General features: G+C 39.4%; 1 protein-coding gene across 3 annotated transcripts in view; it reads left to right on the top strand.

Moving 5' to 3' along the window:
• vmp1 (vacuole membrane protein 1) overlaps positions 1-26,303 on the top strand; it is a 179,405-nt gene that overhangs the window by 72,952 nt on the left and 80,150 nt on the right. For all 3 annotated transcript variants that reach the window (XM_063031509.1, XM_063031508.1, XM_063031510.1), the window contains one exon: positions 11,794-11,958. In XM_063031509.1, the coding sequence (XP_062887579.1) occupies positions 11,794-11,958 (165 nt within the window). The remainder of the gene's footprint in view (positions 1-11,793; positions 11,959-26,303) is intronic.

Below are 26,303 nucleotides of genomic sequence, written 5' to 3'. Positions count from 1 at the left end.
GCATGAAAGTCCCAAGAGATCAGCAGCTTCTGAGATGCTTAAACCACCCTATCTGGCACCAGCAATCATTCCACAGTCAAAGTTACTTGGATCATATTTTTTCCCCATTCCAATGTTTGGTCTGAACAGCAACTGAACTCTTGACCATGTCCTCATGCTTTTATGTATTGAACTGTTGCTACATAACTGGCTGATTAGTTATTTGCATTAATATACAAGTGTACTGAAGAAAGTAATAGTGTGTATGCCTGCTCTCAAAAGTTATCTCAACACACACAAAATGCTGGAGGAACTCAGCAGACCAGGCAGCATCTATGGAAAAGTGTACAGGTGCCCCCGCTTTACGAAAGTTTGCTTTACGCCACTTCACTTTTACGAAAGGCCTACATTAGTACCTGTTTTCGCTAACCAAAAGAAATCTGAGAGGATTTTCACTTTTATGGAAAAAGGCGCCAGCTTTAAACTTGTATTTAGCGCGAGAAAGACTACCATGAGCGTGAAGCCTTGTGCGGGCAGGTGTGTGCGCATGTGTGTACATGCCAATTTTTTTTTCCTCTACAAATCAGTTTTGGCTAAATCTTCCCGATTCTGATAAGTGAAACTACACTGTTCATACATTATTTCTACTTTATATAGGCTGTGTATTTATCATATCATTCCTGCTTTTACTATATGTTAGTGTTATTTTAGGTTTTATGTGCTATTTGGTATGATTTGGTAGGTTATTTTTTTGGGTCTGGGAACGCTCAGAAATTTTTCCCATATAAATTAGTGGTAATTGCTTCTTTGCTTTACGCCATTTCGGCTTACGAAAGGTTTCATAGGAACGCTCTACTTTTGGATAGTGGGGGAAACCTGTAAACAGTTGATGTTTCAGGCCGGGACCCTTCATCAGAAAAAAAGATGAGAAGTCAGAGTAAGAAGGGGAGGAAATAAGTACGAGGTAGTAAGTGATGGATGAAATGGGGGGCGGGGTGAAGGAAAAAGCTGGGAAGTTGATAGGTGAAAGAGAAAAAGCACTGGAGAAGGGGGAGTCCGATAGCAGAGGGTAGGAGACCATGGAAGTAAGGGAAGAGGGAGGTGATGGGCAGGTAAGGAGATGAGGTGAGAGAGGGAAATAGGAGTGGGGAAATTATGAAGTGGAGGGGGCGGGGGTTAATTGCCAGAAGCTCGAGAAATCAATGATCATGCCTTCAGGTTGGAGGATACCCAGACGGAATACAAGGAGTTGCTCCTCCAACCTGAGTGTGGCCACAATGTGGCAGTAGAGGTGGTCATGAACCAACGTGTCAGAATGGATTTTCTACTCATCTTTCTCTTGTTCACGGTCCATTTCTTCCTTCAGTCTACATGATTTGATGTTAAAGTACAACTTCCCTAATATCGACTTACTCCTCTATTGCTCTGAATGGAATGAAAATGTAACTTGAAGGTTTAACAGCTAATTATGACTGGCCCATATTGTGAAACCCAGATGTACAGCTAGTTGGTCTAGATTCGTATTTAAACATTTCACCAGGTGCATTATTTCTTTATATATAAAGATATGTTTGTCTCCTGTTCACTACTATGATGTACAAAGATTTGACCCATGATCAAGAAGCTCTGTTGCGATTTTGTCTGTAGTTGTGCTCACGATGCTTTATCTCTCGCTGCCTTGTCTGCTTAATCTTCCTGTTTTCAGTAAGTGGGGTTGGTACGCTGTCTGCAGCTGCGGGGGTTTGTTGATCAAAGGAATAAATTCAGAATGAATCATACTATGGAGGCAGAAAAGTCTTCTATGCAATGCAGAAGAACAAGTTATGGCTTTTGTGTTTTATAAAGTTTTAACCTGAGATGGCAACTAAAATATTAATCTTGAGAACTGCTTTGACACATTTTTATTTTTATTTATTTTTTTAGAGATACAGTGTGGAACAGGGCCTTCTGGTCTAATGGGCGGCACCACCCAGCAACCAACCCCTTTAACCCTAGTCAAACCATAGGACAAATTACAATGGTCAGTTAACCTATTAACCAGTACGTCTTTGGACTGTGGGAGGAAACCAAAGCACCCAGAGGAAACCCATGCGGTCACAGGGAGAATGTACAAACCCCTTACAGTGCTGGAATTAACTCTGAACTCTGCCCTAAACTGTAGTAGCATCATGCTACCGTCTGCGCTTCCATAGTACCCTATTCAGTACTGAGAGATATCAATCTAAGCACGTTCCTATCATGTTGTAAAAATCTACTGATGTGTCTGATGAGGAATGTGAACTTTACAGATAAGAACCTGTTTTCTACTTCCAGTGGAGTGACTGGTTTTGTGTGGAAAAATTACAGTTTTCACTTGAAATTGAGGATCTAATCTGGAAAAGTTGCATTATTACCTAGGTTTGTCTTTAGCATGTACAATTTGTTGGACTGGCCCAAAATAGAAAAAACTGTATATATAAGAACAAATAAAAACAAGAATAGACCATTTGGCTCCTCATGCCTTCTCCACACTTCAATCAGATATTATCTGATCTCGACCTTCATTGCCACTTCCCTGCATTAATATCCAATACTCCTTATATTTCAAAACCTTGTCTCTTTCAGCAACTGAGCTTACACATCTCTTGCCCAGAAAATTCCAAAGATTCACATTCTGAACTGGAATGGCTGTTTCAAAAAAAAAAGAATGGATTTCTAGTTCTAGCGACCTCAGTTACAAGAAACTAATATCATATTTCTCCTGCTCAGCTCTGTAAGAATCTTGTATGATTCAATGGTGACATCTTCCAATTTTCTCAACTTGAAAATTACAAGTCTGGTGAGCTCAACTGCACCTCTCGTAGCAGATCTACTATCTTAGACATCACTACAGAGGGCTTGTGCTGAACTCCCTCGATCAAAATATCTTTATCCTTGGCATAGTCACTTTTTACCAGCTTTTCCATGAGACTGAGCTGAGAATTTTTAATGTGTAAAGTAATTTTATATTGGCTTTGATATATTACATTGCACCCCTGTCACAGCTCTTTACCCTATATGATGCTGATATGTGGTTTATCAACCCCATGTTGAACATTGTGTAACTTGGAAGCCCTAATTAGTCCTGCATGCTCCGTCCTGCTTGCCAGTTTTTGTGTTCTCTGAGCTGCTGCTAGCCAGCTGATCCTTCAAAAAATTGAAAGGGGAGGAGACAATGTAACTAGTGTTGCAATTCCTTTGAAGATGGTGGAAGTTACGAAGAATCAGTTGTTGCAAGTGGATGCCATGAGGTGAAAGGTCTCAGAGCAACTGTTGGTCTGGCTCGGAGGAGTTGGATAACTTAACTCGCTTCAACTCTGTACTGTTTTCACAACCTAGGGGACTCAATTTCAAGGACTCTACAATTCACATTCTCAGTATTTATGTATTTATTATTATTTTTGTATTTGCACAGATATTTTTCTTTTGCACATTGGTTGTTTGTCAGTCTTTGTTTACGTGTAGTTATTCATCGATTCTGTTGTATTTCTTCGTTCTACTGTGAATGCCTGCAAGAAAATGGAACTCGGTAGTATATGGTGACTTATGAACTTTGATAATACATTTATTTGGAACTTTGAAAAGAAAGGGGATGGGAACAGAAGCGCAGGAAATACGGGATGTGTTTTAAAAAAATCAAAGATCATCAATTGGAAACTTTGTTTTCCTCTCCACAGAAGCCATCTAACCTGCTAAGCATTTCCAGCATCTGTTTGCTTCTGTTAGTGCTTTTTTTTCCCTTTTCTAACCAATAAACTTGAATCTGAATTGCTTAATCATTAAGGTACATAAACAGTGGAATGCCATTGGATCATTTGGCAACTTCATGTGCACCATTCTTTTTTGATAAAGTCACCCTCAAGTACATTTTGTTTTGTATCCTCACCTTGTTATTCCTTCCCTCTCCCCAACCAACCAAACTGAGACTTTAAAAATAATAATTGATTTCAAATCATTTTGGATTTCCCAAACAGCAGAAAAGCTATGTAGTTAAACTTTGAGTATGTTGTGAAAGGATTTATGCTTCTGGCAGTGATTTGATGGTAAACCACAAAACGTGGCTTATTTTGTGTATAATATATATATTTTTTTGTTGATTTAATAGTTTCCAGGGTAAATTTAAAAGTTTGATTATCCATCTGTTATATATTAGATTTGGTTACCCTTTGCGTGTATTTCATTTATACTTGGGGAATAGTGGATTTGAGCTTGCTTCACAACAATGGAATGTAGTATTCTGGATTTTCTTCACTTTGATTCCTTAAAGAAATGATCAAGAAGCTAAAGTGCTTAAAGGGGAATCCTGGTTTCAGACTCATGGACTCGTGATTTACTTTGCACAGTCTTTTAAGAGCAAAGATGAGAGATTAGCTTTATTTGTTGCATGTACATCGAAACATACAGTGAGATGTGTCATTTGCGTCAGTCAGCACAGTTCAAATATGTACAAGTGTCACCATGATTCCAGCGGCAACGTAGAATGCCCACAACTTACTAACCTGTCTGTCTTCGGAATGTGTGAGGATACCGGAGCCGCTAGAGAAAACCCATGTGGTCATGGGGGTGGGGGGAATGTATAAACGCCTTAAAGATATCAGTGAGAATTGAACCCTGTTCATTAATGTTTTACAGCATTACGCTAACCGCTATGTTACTGTGCTACAACCAATATAACCACCAACATACCGTAAACTTTACCTCTGAGCAATGTTTTCTCTGAAAATATTGGTTGAGCACATGAGAATTGTAACCAGTCTTTCAGATTCTTGACTTAATGCAGTTTCAGAGGTTATGAATGATTTCCAATGTCCTGGACTATACTTTGCCCCCTCTAACCTATTGTGTAGCGTACTTGTAAAAATTACTTAGATAAAAGTAATGGGGATTCTTTGAATGGAAGAAACACTTGATGTATTGTTCATCAGAGACAACATTTCAGAATTTTAGTGAGCTCACCATGAGAGAATGAATTTCAATCAGCCTGAGAGGATACATTCTTTTTGAAAACAGACCAAATAGAGGTCTGCTTGGATACAAACTAAAACTGACCAAGGCCAATCCACATAAAACCATAAGGTATTGGAGCAGAATAGGCCACTTGGCCCATCAAGTCTACTCTGCCATTTCGTCATGTCTGATCCAATTTTCCTCTCAGCCTCAATTTCCTGCCTTCTCTCTATATCCCTTCATGCCCTGACCAATCAAGAATCTATCCACCTCTGCCTTAAATATATTTAAAGATTTGGCTTCTGCAGCTGCCTATATTAAAGAATTCTACAGAATTTCTGAAGAAATTCCTCCTCATCTCTGTTCTAAAAGGATGCCCCTCTATTTTGAGGCTGTGTCCTCTGTCTTAGGCACTCCCACCATAGGAAAAATCCTCTCCACATCCACTGTATCAAGGTCTTTCACCTTGAAGATGAAGACATTTCGTGAGAGGACTTGTAATTTTGGTAACTGAACCCAGACATTGAAAGGGTTGTGTCTGCAAGTGTCTGAGTGTACTAGGAAGCCATATTATCCTGTCATAAATGTTAGTATTTTGGTTTCACTTCAGAAAGTGCTGTGAGATCATTCTACAAAACAGCAGAACAAGTAATCGGGCCTCTGGCTTTAAAATTTAAGGGTGGAAGTGTAACTGTCCAATGTGTCCCTGGTGCTCAATGAGTGTTAACCCAATACAGACAGGGAGGCACACATCTACAAAGTATTCTGAAATACAGAAATATGGCATAATTTTCTTTGAAGTGATTGGCTGCATCCCAGCCTGGTATGGAAGTACTGATGCTCTTGAATGGAAAATCCTACAAAAAGTAGTAGTAAAGGCCCAGTCCATCATAGGTAAATCCCTCCCCACCATTAAACACATCTACAGGAAGCATTGTCGCAGGAAAACGGCATCCATCAGTAGGAACCCTCACCACCCAGTTCATGCTCTCTTCTCATTTCTGCCATTGGGGAAAAGGGTACAGGAGCCTCAGGGCGCACCGCCAGGGTCAGACAAGTCATTACCCCTCAACCATCAGACTCTTGAACCAGAGGGGATAATTTCACTTGTCCCATCATTGAAATGTTCCTACAACTTTTCGACTCACTTTCAAGGCCTCTTCATCTCATGTTCTTGATATTTATTGCTTATTTATTTATTATTATTAGTTTTCTTTTTGTATTTGCACAGTTTGTTGTCTTTTACACACTGGGTGAATGCCCAACCTGTTGTGGTCTTTCATTGATTCTATTATGGTTATTGTTCATTTATTGAATATGCTCGCAAGAAAATAAATCTCAGGGTTGTATATGGTTACTTTGATAATAAATATACTTTGAACCACTGTTTTGGCTTCTTGTGGAAAGTAAAAACAAGATAATAGTTCAACTCTAAATTTAACAGTCGTTGTAGGTACTTTTTAACCTGCAGGTATGAGACGTGTAGTGTAAAGGCATTGCAGCTCCATCTTACATGTACTGCTTCTTTAAATGATCAATCATTTGCACTAAGCTGTACTTCAGAAAATTAATTATATATCCACTGAACCAACTTGTCATGTGTAGTCTCCAGACTTGTTCCAGACAGAGCTATAAGAACCATGAATGTTTGAGGCTTTGGGACTTCATTTGAAGAAAAATATTTCTGTTTGAAAATTGCCAATAAATGATCTAAGAAATTTAAAGTGTAAATATTGGTTAGTCTCTTCTCCTCCCTCTTGCCCCCTCCCCCCCCACCAGAGGTGGAAAAATGTTGTGTTTGCAGCACTTGGAAGACTGGGGTAGCCAGAGGAAAGTTCTAAGCAGAGAGTTGATGTGGTTGACCACTGATCTTATTCCATGTGTTGAATACTCTCCCTGGTAGATGATTTTGTTGAACAGTTTAAAGGAATGTACATGTATCAAAATATTTTAAGTATCTTAGAAACGAGTTAACCCCAAACCTCATAACTAACACGCTGTAAAAGAGAAATTATTTGAATTAAGTGGCCTTGCACTTCAACAGCCAGAGTAGGACCTTTTTTTTTGGGGGGGGAGGGGGTGCGTGTAGAAAAAGTACAATATCTGAAATATCTATCTTTTATCTTTTTCTCCTGATCCCACCAGACACAATCTCTTCCCCCCCCCCACCTTCTCCATCTGCTCAACACTCACACATGCTCTTCCCACCAATTTCCCCTCCCTACTGTGCCTTCTCTTTGGACCATAAGACATAGGAACAGAATTGGGCCAATCGGCCATTGAGTCTGCTTTACCATTCCATCATGTCTGATCTATGTTCCTTCTCAACCTCATTCTCCTGGCTTCTCCTAACCTTTAACACCCTGACTAACCAAGAACCTATCAACTTCCACTTTAAGTATACCCAATGACTTGGCCTCCACAGTATCCATGGCAAAGAAATGGATTCACACCCTCTGGCTAAAGAAATTCCTCCTCTTCTCTGTTCTAAAGGGACTGTCATCTATTGAGACTGTGGCCTTTAATCTTAGATTCACCCATGATAAGAAACATCTTCTCCACATCTACTCTATCTTGGCCCTTCAATATGCAGTAGGTTTCAATGAGATCCTCCATCCCACCTCACTCTTCTAAACTCCTGCGAGTACAGGCCCAGAGACATCAAATGCTCCTTGTACGTTCATTCCTGGAATCACTCTTGTGAATGATCTCTGGGTCATCTCCAATGCCAGCACATCTTTTCTTAGATAAGGGGTGAGAAACTGCTCACAATATTTCAAGTGTGTTCTAACCAATGTCTTCTAAAGCCTCAGCATTACATCCTTGCTCATAAATTCTAGTCCTTTTGAAATGAATGCTAACATTGCATTTGACTTCCTTATCACTGACTCAACCTGCAGGTTAACTTTTAGGGAATCCTGCACAAAGACTACCAAGTCCCTTAGCACATCTGAATTTTGAAGTTTCTTCCTGTTTAGAAAATAGTTTACATTTTTATTGCTTCTACGAAAGTGCATGACCATACATTTCCCTACACTATATTCCATCTTCCACGTCTTTAGCCATTCTCCTAATCAATCCAAGTCCTTCTGCAGACTCCCTGCTTCCTCAACACTACATGCCCTTCTTTGTATCTTTGTATCATCTGCAAACTTGGCCACAAAGCCATCAATTTTGTCATATAACGTCCTACTATTGACCTGTGCAGAACACCACTAGTCATAAGCACCCAAAAAAAAAGGACCTCTTTATTCCCACTCTTTTCCTTCTGCCAATTGGCCAATCCTCTATCCATGCTAGTCTGCTTCCTGTAATACCATTGACAAGGAGATTCATGTGCAGCAAAATCTCCCCCTCCCCCTCCCACTTTCAAATCTCTTACTAACTCTTCCTTCAGTTAGTCCTGACGAAGGGTCTCGGCCTGAAACGTCGACTGTACCTCTTCCTAGAGATGCTGCCTGGCCTGCTGCGTTCACCAGCAACTTTGATGTGTGTTGCTTGAGTTTCCAGCATCTGCAGAATTCCTGTTATTTCAAATCTCTTACTAGCTTTTCTTTCAGTTAGTCCTGACGAAGGGTCTCGGCCCGAAGCATCGACACTGTATCTCTTCCCAGAGATGCTGCCTGGCCTGCTGTGATGACATACCGACTGTCCACTTCCCTTCAAAGATGCTGCTTGACCTGCTGAGTTCTTCTAGTGCTCTGTGTGTGTGTGTGTGTGTGTGTGTGTGTGTGTGTGTGTGTGTCTTGCTCGGGATTTCCAGCATTTGCAGAATCTCTTGTAGCTCAGTTGTTTCTTGATTTTTTTTGGGGGGGAGGGGTTGGTTGGCAACATGTCACTTTATTCTGACAACCCATCTCTTTATTCTGACAACCCATCTCTTTAATCTTTGAGGCACGGGAGAGCTGCTCTCCTGCATGAAGATGAGAACCTAAATCTGTAGTTTAGAATTATCATATGTATAACAAGATTTGGTTACACTTGGAAATAGTGACAAAACCCAAATCTATTTAGTGCATCAGAGAGCTACTCACCTAGGAATTCTGACATGGCTATTGGAACATCTACTAGAGCAGCTGCCTCATGACTCTGGTGACCCGGGTTCAATCTTCAACCCAGGTGTATTCTTTGTGGAGTTTTCATGTCCTCCTTATATTGGTGCAAGTTTCTCTTGTGTGCTGTGGTTTCTCTGCAAATCCAAAGATGTGTTGGGTTGTTAGGTAACTTGCCACTGTGAAGCCAAATGGTGAAAACTGGCTAAAGTGGTGGGAATATGGGGAAAATAAAACGGGACTAGTACAAATGGCTGCTTAACGGATGATAGGAACTCCCTGGGCCAAAATGTGTAATTTCTGTATTATATGTCTCTATTACTTCTGGCACTTTGGTTTATTACTGTCACATGTACTGAGATGCATTGAAAAGCTTATTGTCCTGCTGTTCGTACAGATCATTATAGAGTGCATTGAGGTAGAACTAGGTAAAACAACAATACAGAAAGTGTAACAGTGACAGAGAAACAGCAGTGAAAGTGAATAATATTGGCGATCAAAACAAGGTAGATTGTGAGGTCAAGAGTTCAACTTGCCATATGAGGGAACTGTTTAAAGTCTTAGTACAGCAGAATAGAAGTTGTCCCTGAGTTTGGTGGTACACACCTTCAGGCTTTTGTATCTTTGGTCCGATGGAAGAGGGGAGAAGAATGAATGTCTGGAACGGGTTGGGTCTTTGAGTATGTTGGCTCCATAAAGGAGAGGGGCAATACTTCTGCCTGATTAAGACTGAATATATGGAACAGTTATAAAGAATGGTGAGAGCCGGATCTATGTTGCAAACAGTTATGTTTTTGATCTCATTACACAAAATCTCATAGATTGGAAATTGCTGCCGTCTCACATTTAAAAATCTTTCCTGCTATAAACACTGCAATTATAATTATTAGCATGTTTTCATTACAAAATTCAAGCACTGATGAGAAATCCTTTGTAGGTCAGAACTTGTAAGCATAAATTTAAATGCCAGGTTTTATACCTTACTGATTCATGTCCAAAAAAAAGCATTTCAAAATTCTGTTCCCTCAGGTGCCCATTGTATCTCATTTGCTAAATTGGCATCAATCTTGTCCTGAAGATAAAAGGTTTCTAAATGTTATTCCAGGATGTGCGCAATTCTCTTGCTGACACTGAGGCACATACTAGGGATGCCATATTTCAGATGGATCTCTGCACGAGTGGAGATTTTACCCTAATGCGAGTAAAATCCGTGATGCTGTTTGAATTGAAAGGAATTTGTCTAAAGCACTGGGTGTTGATTTCCTTTTAGCTCGTACAACCAAACCATATTTTAAAGTTATCCATTTATTTGCAATCATAATGAAAGTTGTCTGCGACACTGGAAGATAAAATTCTATTGATCTGTGACATTGACATGTAGAAATATAGTTGACATGTTGTGGTGTTGAGTGACATGTTTATTTTATTCTCTCCTCCCAAAAAACCCTCTTAGTCATGCATTTTTTTTACAATAAAGTTTAAATTATTTAATAAAAGCGGTAAGTTGGCAAAGTAGGGTAGCATCCCATGTATTGCAGCTTGTTTTTTAAGCATGGAATGCAACACGTTGAGCAGAAAACAGTTAGGCAAGTATTGATTTTAAGGATGATTATTTTAAATATGTAGCTATTTTGTAATGAATAATGTATACATTTTAATGTTTACAATTTAGGTTCATTATATTGTTTGGGTCCAAGTTTTCAATATTGAGTTGTCACGAAAGTGCACTACTTTTCTCGTTCTATTTGTTTTGGGTGTGAATTTTCTGTTTTACTTCCAACTCCATTTCTAAATCCACCTCTGTTCTTCCCCTTGCCAGACTTAGAAACATAGAAAATAGGTGCAGGAGTAGGCCATTCGGCCCTTCGAACCTGCACCACCATGACTGATCATCCAACTCAGAACCCTGTACCTGCTTTCTCTCCATACCCCCTGATCCCTTTAGCCACAAGGGCCATATCTAACTCCCGCTTAAATATAGCCACTGATCTGGCCTCAACTGTTTCCTGTGGCAGAGAATTCCACAGCTTCACCACTCTCTGTGTGAAGAAGTTTTTCCTCATCTCAGTCCTAAAAAAGGCTTCCCCTTCATCCTTAAACTGTGACCCCTCGTTCTGGACTTCCCCCAACATCGAGAACAATCTTCCTGCATCTAGCCTGTCTAATCCCTTTAGAATTTTATACATTTCAATCAGATCCCCCCTCAATCTTCTAAATTCCAGAGAGTATAAGCCTAGTCGATCCAGTCTTTCATCATATGAAAGTCCTGCCAGCCCAGGAATCAATCTGGTGAACCTTCTTTGTACTCCCTCTATGGCAAGAATATCTTTCCTCAGATTAGGGGACCAAAACTGCACACAATACTCCAGGTGTGGTCTCACCAAGGCCTTGTACAACTGCAGTAGTACCTCCCTGCTCCTGTACTCGAATCCTCTCGCTATAAGTGCCAGCATACCATTCGCCTTTTTCACCGCCTGCTGTACCTGCATGCCCACTTTCAATGACTGGTGTACGATGACACCCAAGTCTCGTTGCACCTCCCCTTTTCCTAATCGGCCACCATTCAGATAATAATCTGTTGTCCTGTTTTTGCCCCACCATTCAGATAATAATCTGTTTTCCTGTTCTTGCCTTCTTTGGGTTTGGGGCATAATCATCAACATTGATCTAATTTGCCTGAGGAGAACAAGATTTTGTATCAAATTATTCACTTAAAATTAATTAAGATTTGCAGTTAATAGAAATTTAGGCTCAGTTACTAATTCACAAAATGTTGTTACTTGTGCATTGCTTGCAGGGACCACATATTGCTTCAGTGACTTTGGCTGCATATGAATGTAACTCTGTGAATTTCCCAGAACCTCCATATCCAGATAAGATCATCTGTCCTGATGAGAAATTGAAAGAGACAGTCTCCTTATGGGCCATCATCTCCAAAGTCAGGCTGGAGGCCTGCATGTGGGTAAGATTCTCAGTGTTGTTCTATAACAACTTGCATGTATGTGGCAAGCTTAAATATAGTGGAAGCATCATTTCATTGGAGAATTATCAAACAAAATTTGTCTGAACTACCCAAGGTGATTTGATGGCTGATTTAAAAATTAGTATAATTAATTGGGAGAAGGAATCCCCTTCAGAGTTTGAAAATTGTCACACTTTGAGGTATGGCTAATGTGGGAGATGGTTAGGGGATAATTATTGGAAAAGCTAAGTTACCTTTGTGGATTGCAAGACTGAATGAGAAAGATGGCAAGTCCAATGAAATCGTGTAAGAATTTTAAAATGGAATAGTTCAGCAGCCACTGTTGTAACAGGTGAATGAGATGTGTAAATGAGGATGCAGCCAATGATGTTGTGAATACTTTCAGATTTAGAGGGTGCGCATGAGAGCCAGCCAAGAGACTTTGTAAAGTTGGAGTTTCAAATGCCTATTTAGAATTCAGCCCATGATTTTGTTTAATGATGGAACAAACTTAAAAGCCCATAACAACTGTTCCTGTTCTAAACGAATGCAAGAATTCCATTAAAGTCCTTTCCTCAGTCACCACCGTTAAAAGTCAAATAATCATTATTTTGTTCACTTCCAATTAATTTCCCCTCTGAAGGACTGTCTCAAAGAAATTTCATCAGGATATGCTTTGAATATCTGGGGTCACAGAAAGGTAGTTCAGAAACCAAGTCACATTTCAGTGCAATTCCTTTTATGCCTCCAAAGTAATAATATTCAGCCTCAATCCACAGTCACAGTTCAGCCTCTTTTTCTTGGTATTCCTCTATTGATAACCTGGAACTTTGGACATTACTCAACATCTATGAAATTAGAAATAAAACTGCTAGACGGCAAGGTCAGTTGGCGGAAGTTGTTTACATCTCAGGTCAAGGACCTTTTAGAATTGATAAAAAAGTAAGAAATGAAACATATTTCAAGTTGCAGAGAGCTAGGGGTTGGATGTAGAGGGATTTTGGAGTCCAGGAAAAACTGAATGACTCTAGCAGTTGATAGTGCTGGCTGAATAGTGCTGTTTGTATTTATTCACATTTTGGGATCTGCTTTCTTTAAGATAATGTTGAATGCAATAGTTTCAGGTAACCAACCATTCCATTCTTGTAAGTTGCCTTTTTAGAATTGTTATTTTTCTCTCTGGTACTTCAGATTTGACTTCTCTTTTCCAGCCTAAGCATTTGGTCTTCCAAGTATTTATTTCTGTCTGTCAGCCATAAAATCAGCACCCACTTTCCATGTTTTTTTCTGACTTAGTAAAAGCCTTTCAGCTATCAAGTCTGTGCTGGCTTACAGAGCATTCCCTCACTAACTTTGTTCAAGTCTGTCCAGAGTCTTGCACCTACCCACACCAGTGACAATTTGCAACTGGCAAACTATCCTACCAACTCACATCTTTGGAATGTGCGAGAAAACTGGAACCGAGTAGAAACTTTGTAGTCCATAGTACTGGAGATTGGGATTGATGAAGCTCTGTGAGCTACCTGCTACAAAGTCAAAAATCAAAGTTAAACGTATTGTTATTTGCCCAAGTTCATATATGAACAGGTGCAATGAAAAGCTTACATGCAGCAACATCACAAGCACATGGCATCGTATAAGCAGCATTTTTATAAGAGGGAAAACAATTAAGAACAAAACAAAATCCATTTTGGTGCAGTGATACCTGAGTCATCCAATCTCTTGGTCTGCACCATGTCACCAATCTTACCTCCTGTACATCTCTGCTGTTTTAAATTTGTTTAATTTCTGTTTCCACCTCTTGTCAGCACTCACTGACCTGAAACTTAAACTGTTCTTCTGTCCACAAATGCTGCCAGACGTGGGTATTTCTAGCATTATTTGTTTTATTTCGGCTGGCGTGTTTTTTTGGATCATTGGAGTAGGTCTCCACTGATTGAACAATGAAACAGTTGTGCTGAAATCTGGTTCCCATATCATGTCTTTTGAACATCAGGAGAATATTAGTACATGAATGATTATGCTTTTGAAAGAGAAAGCTGAAACAAGATATCATGATTCAAAACTAAATACAGCTTGCTGGAGAGTTTTTTTATTTTTCTTTGTCTCCTCATGTAAGCTTGTTTCATCAATTGTGGGCAGGATGAAAATTGTTTACAGTTAGAAAAATATGGACATCTCCTCAGTTGCCCACCATATAATCTTTGTAGAACAATCATTAACACATTATCAATTATACAATGAAGATTAGAAGATTTATGTACTGAGCTACTCTCAGATTCAGCCTCTGACTCATTATCAAACTGTTATAGTTATGAGCTGTTTGACCTGTGATTTGCCTTTCTTCAACCTCTTGTACTGTTGTACTGGCAACCCTTCAGAACATTGTCAATTGAGTTTGTTTTGTTGTAAGTAGATTTAGGACTGTTGCTATGGAAAAAATCTTGGCTCTAAAATCTGGCGCAGATAACAGTGACTAAATTTGAATTAAAAATAGTTAACTAAATTTTAAGTGATCTAGCTGGGCTCCAAGTTAATTTGGAAAATTTAGTATTACAAGAGGTGTATGGAAACTATGTAAATGCTTATAAACCCTAATGACTAGCATCTTGCCCTTCCTATTAATTAAAAATTAATTTATTAAGGTATCAGTGACATCAGATGCTATGATACTTAATAACTGTTATAAATGTCACTGAAAATTCATGTTTCACTTTGAAGTTTAATATATGGGATTATCTTCTGCACCTCCTGTTTAATAGATCTCTCAAATCAGTTTTAATTTTCATTGAAAAGTTAAGATTTTAACAGATTGTGAATGTGCAGAAGAATTCCTACTGAATTTGAGAAAGTCCTCCTTTAAAAAGTGCATTACAAGATTAAAAAATAACCAAAATTACAATTAGTCTGTACAAATAGCAAGCCTTCCACGAGTTTTGGATGTCCTATTGAGGGTACTGCACACAAGTTACAGAGTAATACAGCATAGAACAGCATTCCTGGTCTCACTTTTTACAACTGACTGTACCTCCACAGACAAATCCATTTCAAATCCTGAAGTTTGCCACTGGCACGACTGTAGTTGGTCTGATTCCTGATAACATTGTGACCTGCTGACCAAGAGAGGTAGACCATTTTGCAGCATGGTCTGTTTGTAACAACTTGGAGCTTCCACCAACCCCTCCGTACCTGCACCCCACCCACCTTGGAAATTAATGGGTTATGATTGAGTCATTCAAATTCCTGGAGATTACCAGGATAAGCATGCTCATCACTAGGAAAGCCCAGCAGAGACTGTTCTTCCTACACCGTCTTAGAAAACTTAACATCTCAGGGTGTATCCTGATTAATTTTTACTCAGCCATCAGTGATAGTATCGTGACCACCTCTGTCACTGTTTGGTTTCCTGCCACCTCCTCCCTTTTAAAATCCAGGTTACAGTGAGTGGTTCACTCAGCAAAAATCAATGGTAGGCAGCTACGGACATTAAAGGACCTATTCTTCGCCAGAGCAAAGAGAAGGGCTGAAAAATTTGCTGCTGACTCTACTCACCCTAGTAGTCACCTATTCTCTAAGTTCCTTTCAATTCACACAGCACCATAGATTTTACATCTACTTGTGCAGAGACCCAACTTCATGAGCTTATGCTTTGGTTTTTGTTATTCATATGATTATGATCACTCACTAAAGTGTCAGTGATTTTCATTGTGTAACAAATGTATTTTCTGTGCATTCTTTACTTTAGTTCTTCATCCTTGACATCTGTTCTTCCAGGGTAGTAATCTTTGATTGCTACCTGTACCCCACAACAGTGAGGATAAGAATATTATGATTTGGCAGATGAATGTGTGGCCGAGGAACTGGCTCAGGTGGCAGAGCTTCAGATTTCTGGGTCATTGGGATCTATTCTGGGGAAGGTATGACCTGTACAAAAGTGATGGGTTACACCTAAACCTGAGGGGGACCGATATCCTTATTGGCAGGTTTGCTAGACCTGTTGGGGAAGATTTAAACTTAATTGGCAGGGAGTTGGGAACCAGAGTGATAGGGCTGAAGATGGAGCAGTTGGTAAACAATTATATGCAGGCTGCAGTGAGACTGTCAAGAAAGACAGGCAAATGATAAGGCAAAATTGCAATCAGATGAGTTGCATTGTAACATCAGGACAAATACTAAAAGGGTGACAAATACAGGACTGAAGGTGTTGTATTTCTTTTTCAATATTATTAATTTCTACATAGGAGAATAGAGTACAAGAAGATATATATTACAAGTCAAAAAAAAGATAAAATAATACCAAATACATTATATTTGAATCACACTTGTGATCTCATTACCCTATATTCATGTAAATTTAATTAAATCGTAATATTGAAATATGATAATTTATTACACCAAAAAAATGTAAGCCCACTACTAAGATCGAAGCTGTTTGGTAAAGAAAGAAAAAAGGGGGGGAAACCTTATCATATAGTGAAATATGTTATTAGCCAACATCTGTACTTTAACAGCAAATCAAAGGTCTTGAAAATAGTTCAAAAATGTTTGAAAGTCTTGGCTGGATTCAGAAATTGAACAACGAATATTCTCTAAACTTAAACATGACATAACATCACGTAACCATTGAGCATGAGTAGGTGGAACAACATCCTTCCATTTAAGCAAGAGCACCCTCCTAGCTATAGGAGAAATAAAAGCCAAAATGTGCAAATCAGATGTCTCCAAAATAATATCTTTTCCTCCAACAATACCGAATAAGGCAGTCAAAGGGTTAGATTAGATTATGAGAACACTCAGTCCTCCTTTATTGTCATTTAGAAATGTATACATGCATTAAGAAATGATACAATGTTTCTCCAGAGTGATATCACAGAAAACAGGACAAACCAAAGACTAACACTGACAGAACCACATAATTATAACATATAGTTACAGCAGTGCAAAGCAATACCATAATTTGATAAAGAACAGACCATGGGCACAGTAAAAAAAAAAAGTCTCTCAGTCTCGAGTCGATCGACTCCCGAGTCCCCGATAGCAGGTGGCAAAAGAGAAAAACTCCCATAAACCTCCAGGCACCGTCAACTTGCCGATACCTTGGAAGCAGCCGACCCTGAATCCATCCGTCCGAAAACTCCGAGCTTCCAACCAGCCTCTCTGATACAGCCCTCCGAGCGCCATCCTCTGCCGAGCACCTTCGACCTCTCCCCGGCCACTGAAACACGCAAAGCCGAGAATTTTGGGGCCTTCAGCTCTGAAGATTCCAGTTATCACACAGTAGCAGCAGCAGCGAAGCAGGCATTTCAGAAGTTTTCCAGATGTTCCGCTGTGCTCTCACGTCTGTTTCCATCAAATCAGAATTGTGCATGGTCCCCTACTTGATAGATAACAGGTATTCATCACCGAAGTGGCTGCGCGCCCTGTCGTCGCGCTGCCATCTTCTCCCCCCTCCCGGGAGGTTAGACTTAAAATTTATTTTGAAAAGTGCAGAGAAAGCTTAGAGTACTTCCTTCCAGTATTTTTCAAGACTTGGGCATGTCCAAAACATATGAATTTGTGAAGCTTCTCCATTGTTACATCTATCACAATAGGGAGATATATCTGAGTAAAAATGAGATAGCTTATCCTTAGTCATGTGGGCCCTATGGACCACTTTAAATTATAGGAGGGAGTGGTGGGCACATAGCGATGAAGTATTAACCAATTTAAAAATATCATTCCAAGTTTCCTCCGAAACTGATGTCTGTAAATCTTGTTCCCAGAGGTTCTTAATTTTGTTTAAAGGAGCATTTCTCATTCCCAGCAACATGCCATAAATATTGGATATTGAACCATTATGAAAAAGATTTCAAATTAGAAATTACATCTAGTAAGTTCTTATCCGGACTTTTAGGAAATGTATATTTTTGAGGTCACAGAAAGTCTCTAATTTGTAGATATCGAAAAAAGTGGGTTTTTGGTCAGCTATATTTAGCTGACAATTGCTCAGACGAAAAGAGACTTCCTCCCACAAATAAATCATGGAAGCATTTAATACCCAATCTATCCCATTCTTTAAAAACTAGATCAGTCATAGAAGGTTTAAAAAAATAATTAGAAAAAAATGGGACTTGAAATAGAAAATCTCAATAAACCAAAGTATTTTCTAAATTGTATCCAGATCCTCAAAGTATGTTTAACTACCAAATTGTCAGTTAGTTTACTTAAAGATAAAGGAAGTGAGGATCCAAGAAGAGAAATGATAGGAAATTTATTAACAGAGTTAGCTTCTGAAGAAACCCATACCGGACAGTCCTCACAGTTAATATAATATGACCAGAACGTAAGATTTCGTATGTTGACTGCCCAGCAATAAAACCTAAAATTGGGTAAAGCTGAACCTCCATTATTTTTAGCTTTTTGAAGATGTGTTTTATTTAATCGAGAATGTTTGTTTTTCCATATATAAAAAGATAGAATAGAATCAAGAGAATCAAAAAAGGATTTAGGAATAAAAACGGGTAAGGCCTGAAAAAGGTATATAAATTTAGGTAAGATATTCATTTTAATTGAATTAATTCGGCCAATTAACGATAACAAGAGGGGCAACCAATTTGATAATGCTCTTTTTACATAATTCAATAGGGTAAGAAAATTTTCTTTAAGTAGGTGTTTATAATTCTTAGTAATTATTGCACCCAAATAGGTAAATTGATTTCTTACAATTTTAAAAGGAAGTATTAATACCAAATTATTCAAAGGAAAAAGTTCACTCTTATGTAAATTCAGTTTATATCCTGAAAACTGGCTGAAACAGGAGAGTAAAGAAAGTGCAGGAGGTAACAAAGTCTCGACATTAGAAATAAAAAGCAATAGGTCATCAGCATAGAGCAAAACTTTGTGGGTAACACCCCTCCTTAAAATACCGGTGATATCACTAGATTCTTGAAAAGCAATGGCTAAAGGTTCTAAGGCCAGATCAAAGAGCAAAAGACTCAAAGGACAGCCTTGTCTGCTTCCACGTTGAAGCTTAAATGGTTTGGAATTCTGAAAATTAGTAACGTAGCCCCCTGGTAAGCCTCAGGCTTGCTCAGCTCGCTTTCGTCTAGGGGGAGCAGCCTTCGGCCCCACCAAACTGGGTAATCAAGTTTGTGTGGATGCTGTGTGATGTACCCCACCCCACCAAATAACAGACAATACACTATATGTGATTAAATGATTACACTTTATAGATCTTACTGGAACTACATACCCCATTTCCAGAAGAGTTGGATATTTTCCAAAATGCAATAAAAACAAAAATCTGTGATATGTTAATTCACGTGAGCCTTTATTTAACTGACAAAAGTACAAAGAAAAGATTTTCAATAGTTTTACTGACCAACTTAATTGTATTTTGTAAACATACACAAATTTAGAATTTGATGGCTGCAACACACTCAACAAAAGTTGGGACAGAGGCATGTTTGCTATTGTCTTTCATCACCTTTCCTTTTAATAACATTTTTTAATCGTTTTGGAACTGAGGATACTAATTGTAGTAGATTTGCAATTGGAAATTTTGTCCATTCTTGCTTGATACAAGACTTCAGCTGCTCAACAGTCCGTGATCTCCATTGTCTGATTCTCCTCTTCATGATGCGCCATACATTTTCAATAGGAGATAGATCTGGACTGGCAGCAGGCCAGTCAAGCACATGCACTCTGTGTCTACAGAGCCACGCTGTTGTAGCCTGTGCAGAATGTGGTCTGGCATTGTCTTGCTGAAATAAGTATGGACGTCCTGGGAAGAGACGTTGCCTTGATAGCAACATATGTCTCTCTAAAATCCTAATATACGCCTCAGAGTCAATGGTACCTTCACATACATGCAACTCACCCATGCTGTGGGCACTGATGCACCCCCCCTACCATCACAGATGCTGGCTTTTGCACTTTTTGCTGATAACAATCTGGATGGTCGCTTTCATCTTTGGCACGGAGAACTTGACGCCCGTTTTTTCCGAAAACTAGCTGAAATGTGGACTCATCTGACCACAGCACACGGTTCCACAGTCTTTCGGTCCATCTGACATGAGCTCGGGCCCAGAGAACTCCCCGGTGTTTCTGCATAGAGTTGATGTATGGCTTCCTCCTTGCGTAATACAGTTTCAAGTTGCATTTCTGGATGCAGCGAAGGACTGTGTTGAGTGACAATGGTTTTCCGAAGTACTCCTGAGCCCAGGTGGCTATAATTGTCACAGTAGCATGATGGTTTCTTAGGCAGTGCCGCCTGAGGGCTTGAAGATCACGGGTTTCAGACCTTGCCCTTTACACATTGAGATGTCTCTGAATTCTCTGAATCTTTTCACAATATTATGTACTGTAGATGTTGAAAGACCTAAATTCTCTGTAATCTTGCATTGAGAAATGTTCCTTTTGAACTGACTAACAATTCTGTCACGAATTTTGGCACAAAGGGGTGAGCCACGACCCATCCTTGCTTACAAAGACTGAGCCTTTGATGGGCGCTACTTTTATACCCAGTCATGATACCTCACCTGCTACCAATTAGCCTGCTTAACGTGGAGTCTTCCAAACCGGTGTTACTTGAATATTCTGTGCACTTTTCAATCTTATTTTAACTCTGTCCCAACTTTTGTTGAGTGTGTTGCAGCCATCAAATTCTGAATTTGTGTATATTTACAAAATACAATTAAGTTGGTCAGCAAAACTATTGAAAATCTTTTCTTTGTACTTTTGTCAGTTAAATAAAGGTTCACGTGAATCAACATATCACAGATTTTTGTTTTTATTGCGTTTTGGAAAATATCCCAACTTTTCTGGAAACTGGGTTTGTATGTAATTAATAGAGATAAAATAATAAAAGGAAAATAAAAGGCACCAAGCTTATCAAAGTTCAACCACTTCATGCACACAGTTGGAGCTCAAGTAACGGGGTCCTCTTTCCACCATTTGATCCCCTCCGACCTCTTCGACCCACTCGGGATCCGTTCCGCCGCCGAGCTTACAGCATCGCGTCTCCTCTCCCTGTCCCCATCGTGCCTTCTCCCCCAAAGCCCGCAAAACAATACAGACACACAAGAAAGAATATCATCTATCCCAATTGGTTAGCAAATGAATACAATTCTCTTTATAACCCAAACAAGCTGCAAGAGAGAGAAGCACTTTCTCAGCAGTTAACATAACAAAGAAGCCATTTTATTCTAACATAACAAAGAAGCCATTTTTATTAGCCTAAAGAGTAACATAAAAGAAGAAACCCCTTACAGTAAGGACCCAAGCAGAGGGGGATAAGTTAAGTAATTTAATCCGTTGAATGAAATCTGGTCCAAAATTAAATTTTCCTGAGGTTTTAAGTAAGTAGTTCCATTCAGCCCGATCGAAAGCCTTCTCAGCTTCTAAGGATAACACACATTCCGATATCTCCTTAGAAGGAGAATAGATACATTTAATCAACGACAAATATTAAAGTGGGAATATCAATTTTTAATAAATCCAGTCTGATCATCAGAAATGATAGATAGTAAAATATTTTCAATCCTACGAGACAGAACTTTGGATCGGATTTTAGTATCAACATTAAGTAAGGAGATTGATGTATATGAAGAGCATTCAGCTGGGTTCTTATTCTTTTTAAGGATGTGAAATAGTAGCTTTATGAAAAGATTGTGACAACCTACCCAACTTAAAGGAATCCGAAAAGACTGAACATAAATGAGGTATAAGCAGTAAGGAAAAAGCCTTATAAAATTCTCCAGAAAATCCATCAGGTCCCGGAGCCTTCCCCAAGTGCAATGAACGTACAGCCTCGGCAATTTCCTCATAAGAAATAGATTGATCCAAATGTTTTCGGTTATCAACAGAAAGTGTAGGAATGTTTAATTGGTCTGAAAAGGTGTTATATTTGAATGCACGCATTATACTGAATAAGGTAGGTGATCTTGTGCAGTTTAGAGCAACTTGTGATTGAGCCCGGAAGGAAAGGCAAATCTGGATGTTGTGTAATGAACCTGTTTTGATTAGGGAGCTTAAGGCAAGGAACTCTTTGAAGACAGTGATCATAATATGATAGACTTCGCCTTGTAATTTGAGAGGGAGAAGCTAAAGTCAGATGTATCAGTATTACATTAGAGTAAAAGAAATTATAGAGGCATGTGAGAGGAGCTGGCCAAAGTCAATTGGAAGGAGGCACTAGCAGGGATGGTGGCAGAACAGAAGTGGCTGGAGTTTCTGGGAGCAATTTGGAAGGCACAGGATAGACACATCTGAAAGAAATAATAGTATGGATGACACAGCCATGGCTGATAAGGGAAGTCAAAGCCAATATAAAAACAAAAGAGAGGGCATATAATAGAACAAAAATTAGTGGGAAGTTAGAAGATTAGGAAGCTTTTGAAAACCAACCATAGGCAACCAAGAAAAAAGCCATAAGGAGGGAAAAGTTTAAATATGAAGGTAAGCTAGCCAATAATATCAAAGAGGATATCAAAAGCTTATTTTACAGATATATAAAGAGTAAAAGAGAGGTGAGAATAGATATGACCTTTGGAAATTTTTGCTGGAGAGGTAGTAATGGGGACCAAGAAATAGCAGATGAACTGAATAAGTACATTGCATCTGTCTTCACTGTGGAACACACTAGCAGTATGTCAGAAGTTTGAGTGTGTCAGGGAGCAAAAGTGAGTACAATTACTATTACTAGGGAGAAGATGATTGGAAAGCTGAAAGGTCTGGTGGATAGGTCACCTGGACCAGACAGACTACATCCCAGGGTTATGGAGGAGATCGGTAGGGAGATTATGAAGGTGTTGGTGGTTACCTTTCAAGAGTCACTGGATTCTGGCATGGTTTCAGAGGACTGGAAAATTGCAAATGTCACTCCACTCTTCAAGAAGGCAGGGAGGTAGAAGAAAGGTAGATTATAGGCTAGCTAGCCTGACCCAAGTGGTTGGGAAGATATTGGAGTCAATTGCTAGGAATGAGGTCTCGGGGTAGTTGAGGCACGTGATAAAATAGGCCATAGTCAGCATGGTTTCCTTAAGGGAAAATCTTGGCTGACAAATCTGTTGGAATTCTTTGAGAAAATAACAAACAGGATAGACAAAGAATAGATGGATATTGTGTACTTGGATTTTCGGAAGGCTTTGGATAAGAGGCTGCTTATCAAGACAAAAACCCATGGTATTACAGGAAAGATGTAGCTTGGATAAAGCAGTGGCTGATTGGCAGGAGGCAAAGGGTGGGAATAAAGGAGCCTTTTTCCGGTTGGCTGCCGGTGACTAGTGGTGTTCCGCAGGGGTCAGTGTTGGAACCACTTCTTTGTACAGTATATGTCACTGATTTGGATAAAAGAATTGATGGCTTCGTGGCCAGGTTTGAAGACGATACGAAGGTAGGTGGAGAGGCAGGTCATGTTGAGGAAGTGGGAAGTTTGCAGAAGGACTCAGACAAATTGGGTGAATGGGCAATGAATTAGCAGATGAAAAACAATGTTGGGAAGTTCATGATCATGCACTTTGGTAGAAGGAATAAAAGCATAGTCTATTTTCTAAACAGAAAATTCAAAAATCCAAGGTGCAAGGGGACTTGGGAGTCCCCGTAGAGGGTTCCCAAAAGATTAATTTGCAGGTTGAGTCTGTGATGAGGAAAGCAAATGCAACGTTAGCTTTCATTTTGAGAGGACTGGAATAAAAAAAGCAAAAATTTAATACTGAGGCTTAGAAGGCACTGGTAAGGCCTTACTTGGAGTATTGTGAGCAGTTATGGGCCCCTTATCTAAGAAAGGACATGCTGACATAAAGGATTCAGAGGAGGTTCACAGGAATGATTCCGGTAATGAGAAGAGTGTTTGCTGGCTCTGGGCCTGTACTCGCTGGAATTTAGAAGAATGGGAGGTGGGGGAATCTCATTGAATCCTATCAAATGTTGAAAGGCCTAGATAAAGCAGATAAGGAGAGGGTGTATCCCTCAGTGGGGGAGTCTAGGACTGGAGGACAGAGCATCATAATAGGGGGATGTCCATTTAGAACAGAGATGAAGAGGAATTTCTTTAGCTAGAGGGTGGTGAATCTGTGGAATTTGTTGCCACAGGTAGCTGTGGAGGCCAGATCATTGGGTACATTTAAGGTGGAGGTTGATAGGTTCTTGATTAGTCAGGGCATAAGAGGGTACAGGGAGAAGGCTGGAGAATGGCGTTGAGAGAGAAAATGGATCAGCCATGATGAAATGGCGGAGCAGACTTGGGCTGGATGCCCCAATTCTGCTTTTATATTTTATGGTCTTATAGTCTTATTATTCTTTCCTTCTCTGGTGTAAAGGTTCTGGCATGGCTGTCTGCATCTCTTCCTTCAAGCCCTAATACATACTTGTAAAGTGAAACACCAGAGAAGCCTTGACCCTTTGATTTCTCCTTTGGTGTGATTCCAATAGCAAACACTTGAAGAAAAATATTAATATGACTGAAATTCTTTTGTTTTTTTTGTTGCAAGTATTAACTCCAGTAAACCACCATGATTAGTGTGTATTTAAAAAATCTTTTCAACAGGTTAAACTAGAATAACCTCTCCAGATTGGAATGTCATTGTAAAGAAAACAAATAGGAACCCTGGGTTGCTAGGGTGCATTGAAGGAAGTGTATTTCACAGAGAACTTTGCTGGAAGCAAATGATGACTATAATTGTTGAGGAGAAAGCATTGTTCTGAGCACCAGAAAGATCCCCTTTTGAGCCCCTAAACTAAAAAGTTATGGTGCTTTTGTATGTTTTGAAATAACTAGTTGGATTTGCTGTTCAAAAAGAATATATATAGTGCCTATAAAAAGTATTCTCCCTCACCCCAGAAGTTTTCATATTTTATTGTTTTACAACATGGAATCGTAGTGAATTTCAGTTGGCTTTTTTGACACTGATCAACAGAAAAGACTCTTTCATGTCAAAGTAAAAATAAATTTCTACAAATTGGTCTAAATTTATTACAATTATTAAACACAAAGTAATTGACTGCATAATTACTCACCCCCTTCAAGTCAGTGTTTAGTAGATGCAGCTTTACACATTTGGACACTGCAATTTCCCCCTCATTCTTCTTTAGAAAACTGCTCAAGCTCTGTCAGATTGCATGGGGAATGTGAGTGAACTGCCCTTTTCAAGTCCATCCACAAATTCTCAATTGGATTGAGATCTGGACTCTGACTTGGCCACTCCAGGACATTAACTTTGTTGTTTTTAAGCCATTCCTGTGTAGCTTTGGCTTTATGCTTGGGATCGTTGTCTTGTTGGAAAACAAATCTCCTCCCAAGTCACAGTTCTCTTACTGACTGCCTCAGGTTTTCCTCCAGGATTGCCCTGTATTTTGCTGCATTGATTTTACCCTCTACCTTCACAGGTCTTCCGAGGCTTGATGCAGTGAAGTACCCCCACAGCATGATGCAGCCTCCACCATGCTTCATGGTAGGGATGGTGTGTTTTTTGACGATGTGCTGTGTTTGGCTTACGCTAAGCATAGTGTTTAGTCTGATGGCCAAAAAGCTCAAATTTGGTTTCACGAGATCATAGAACCTTCTGACAGCTGACTTCAGAGTCTTCCACATGCCAAATCTCGGCTAGCAAATGCTAGGTGAGATTTCATGTGAGGTTTTTTTTAACAATAGCTTGCTGTTTGCCACCCTCCCATAAAGCTGTGACTGGTGAAGCACCCGGACAACAGTTGTTGTATGTGCAGTCTGTCCCATCTCAACCAAGCTTGTAACTCCTCCAGAATTGTCATAGGTCTCTTGGTGGCTCCCTCACTAGTCTCCTTCTTGCATGGCCACTCAGATTTAGAGGATGGCCTGCTCTAGGCAGATCCACAGCTGTGCCAAATTCTTTCCATTTCTTGATGATTGACTTAACTGTATTCCAAGGAATATTCAGTGACTTGGAATTTTCTTGTATCCATCCCCTGACTTGTGCTTTTCAATAACCTTTTTGCAGAGTTGCTTGGAGTGTTCTTTTGTCTTCATGATGTAGTTTTTGCCAGGATACTGACTCACCAGCAGATGATACAGGTGTATTTTTCCTATAATCAATCAAAAACTTTGACTGTACACAGGTCTCCTAAAACAGATCTTCATTGAACTAATTATCTGATTTCTAAAACCAATTGGCTGCACCAGTGATGATTTGGTGTGTCATATTAAGGAGGGTGAATACTTATGCAATCAATTATTTTGTGTTTTATATTTGTAATTAATTTAGATCACACTTAGATAATTTTAGATCTATTTTCACTTTAACACGAAAGAGTCTTTTTCTGTTGATCAGTGTCAAAAAAAGCCAAATTAAATCCACTGTGATTCAATGTTGTAAAACAATAAAACATGAAAA

The sequence above is a fragment of the Mobula hypostoma genome, chromosome 23 (assembly GCF_963921235.1).
Source record: "Mobula hypostoma chromosome 23, sMobHyp1.1, whole genome shotgun sequence".
Classification (NCBI taxonomy): domain Eukaryota; kingdom Metazoa; phylum Chordata; class Chondrichthyes; order Myliobatiformes; family Myliobatidae; genus Mobula; species Mobula hypostoma.
Note: the sequence above shows the minus strand (reverse complement) of the source record. Positions and strands in the feature narration are given on the sequence as shown.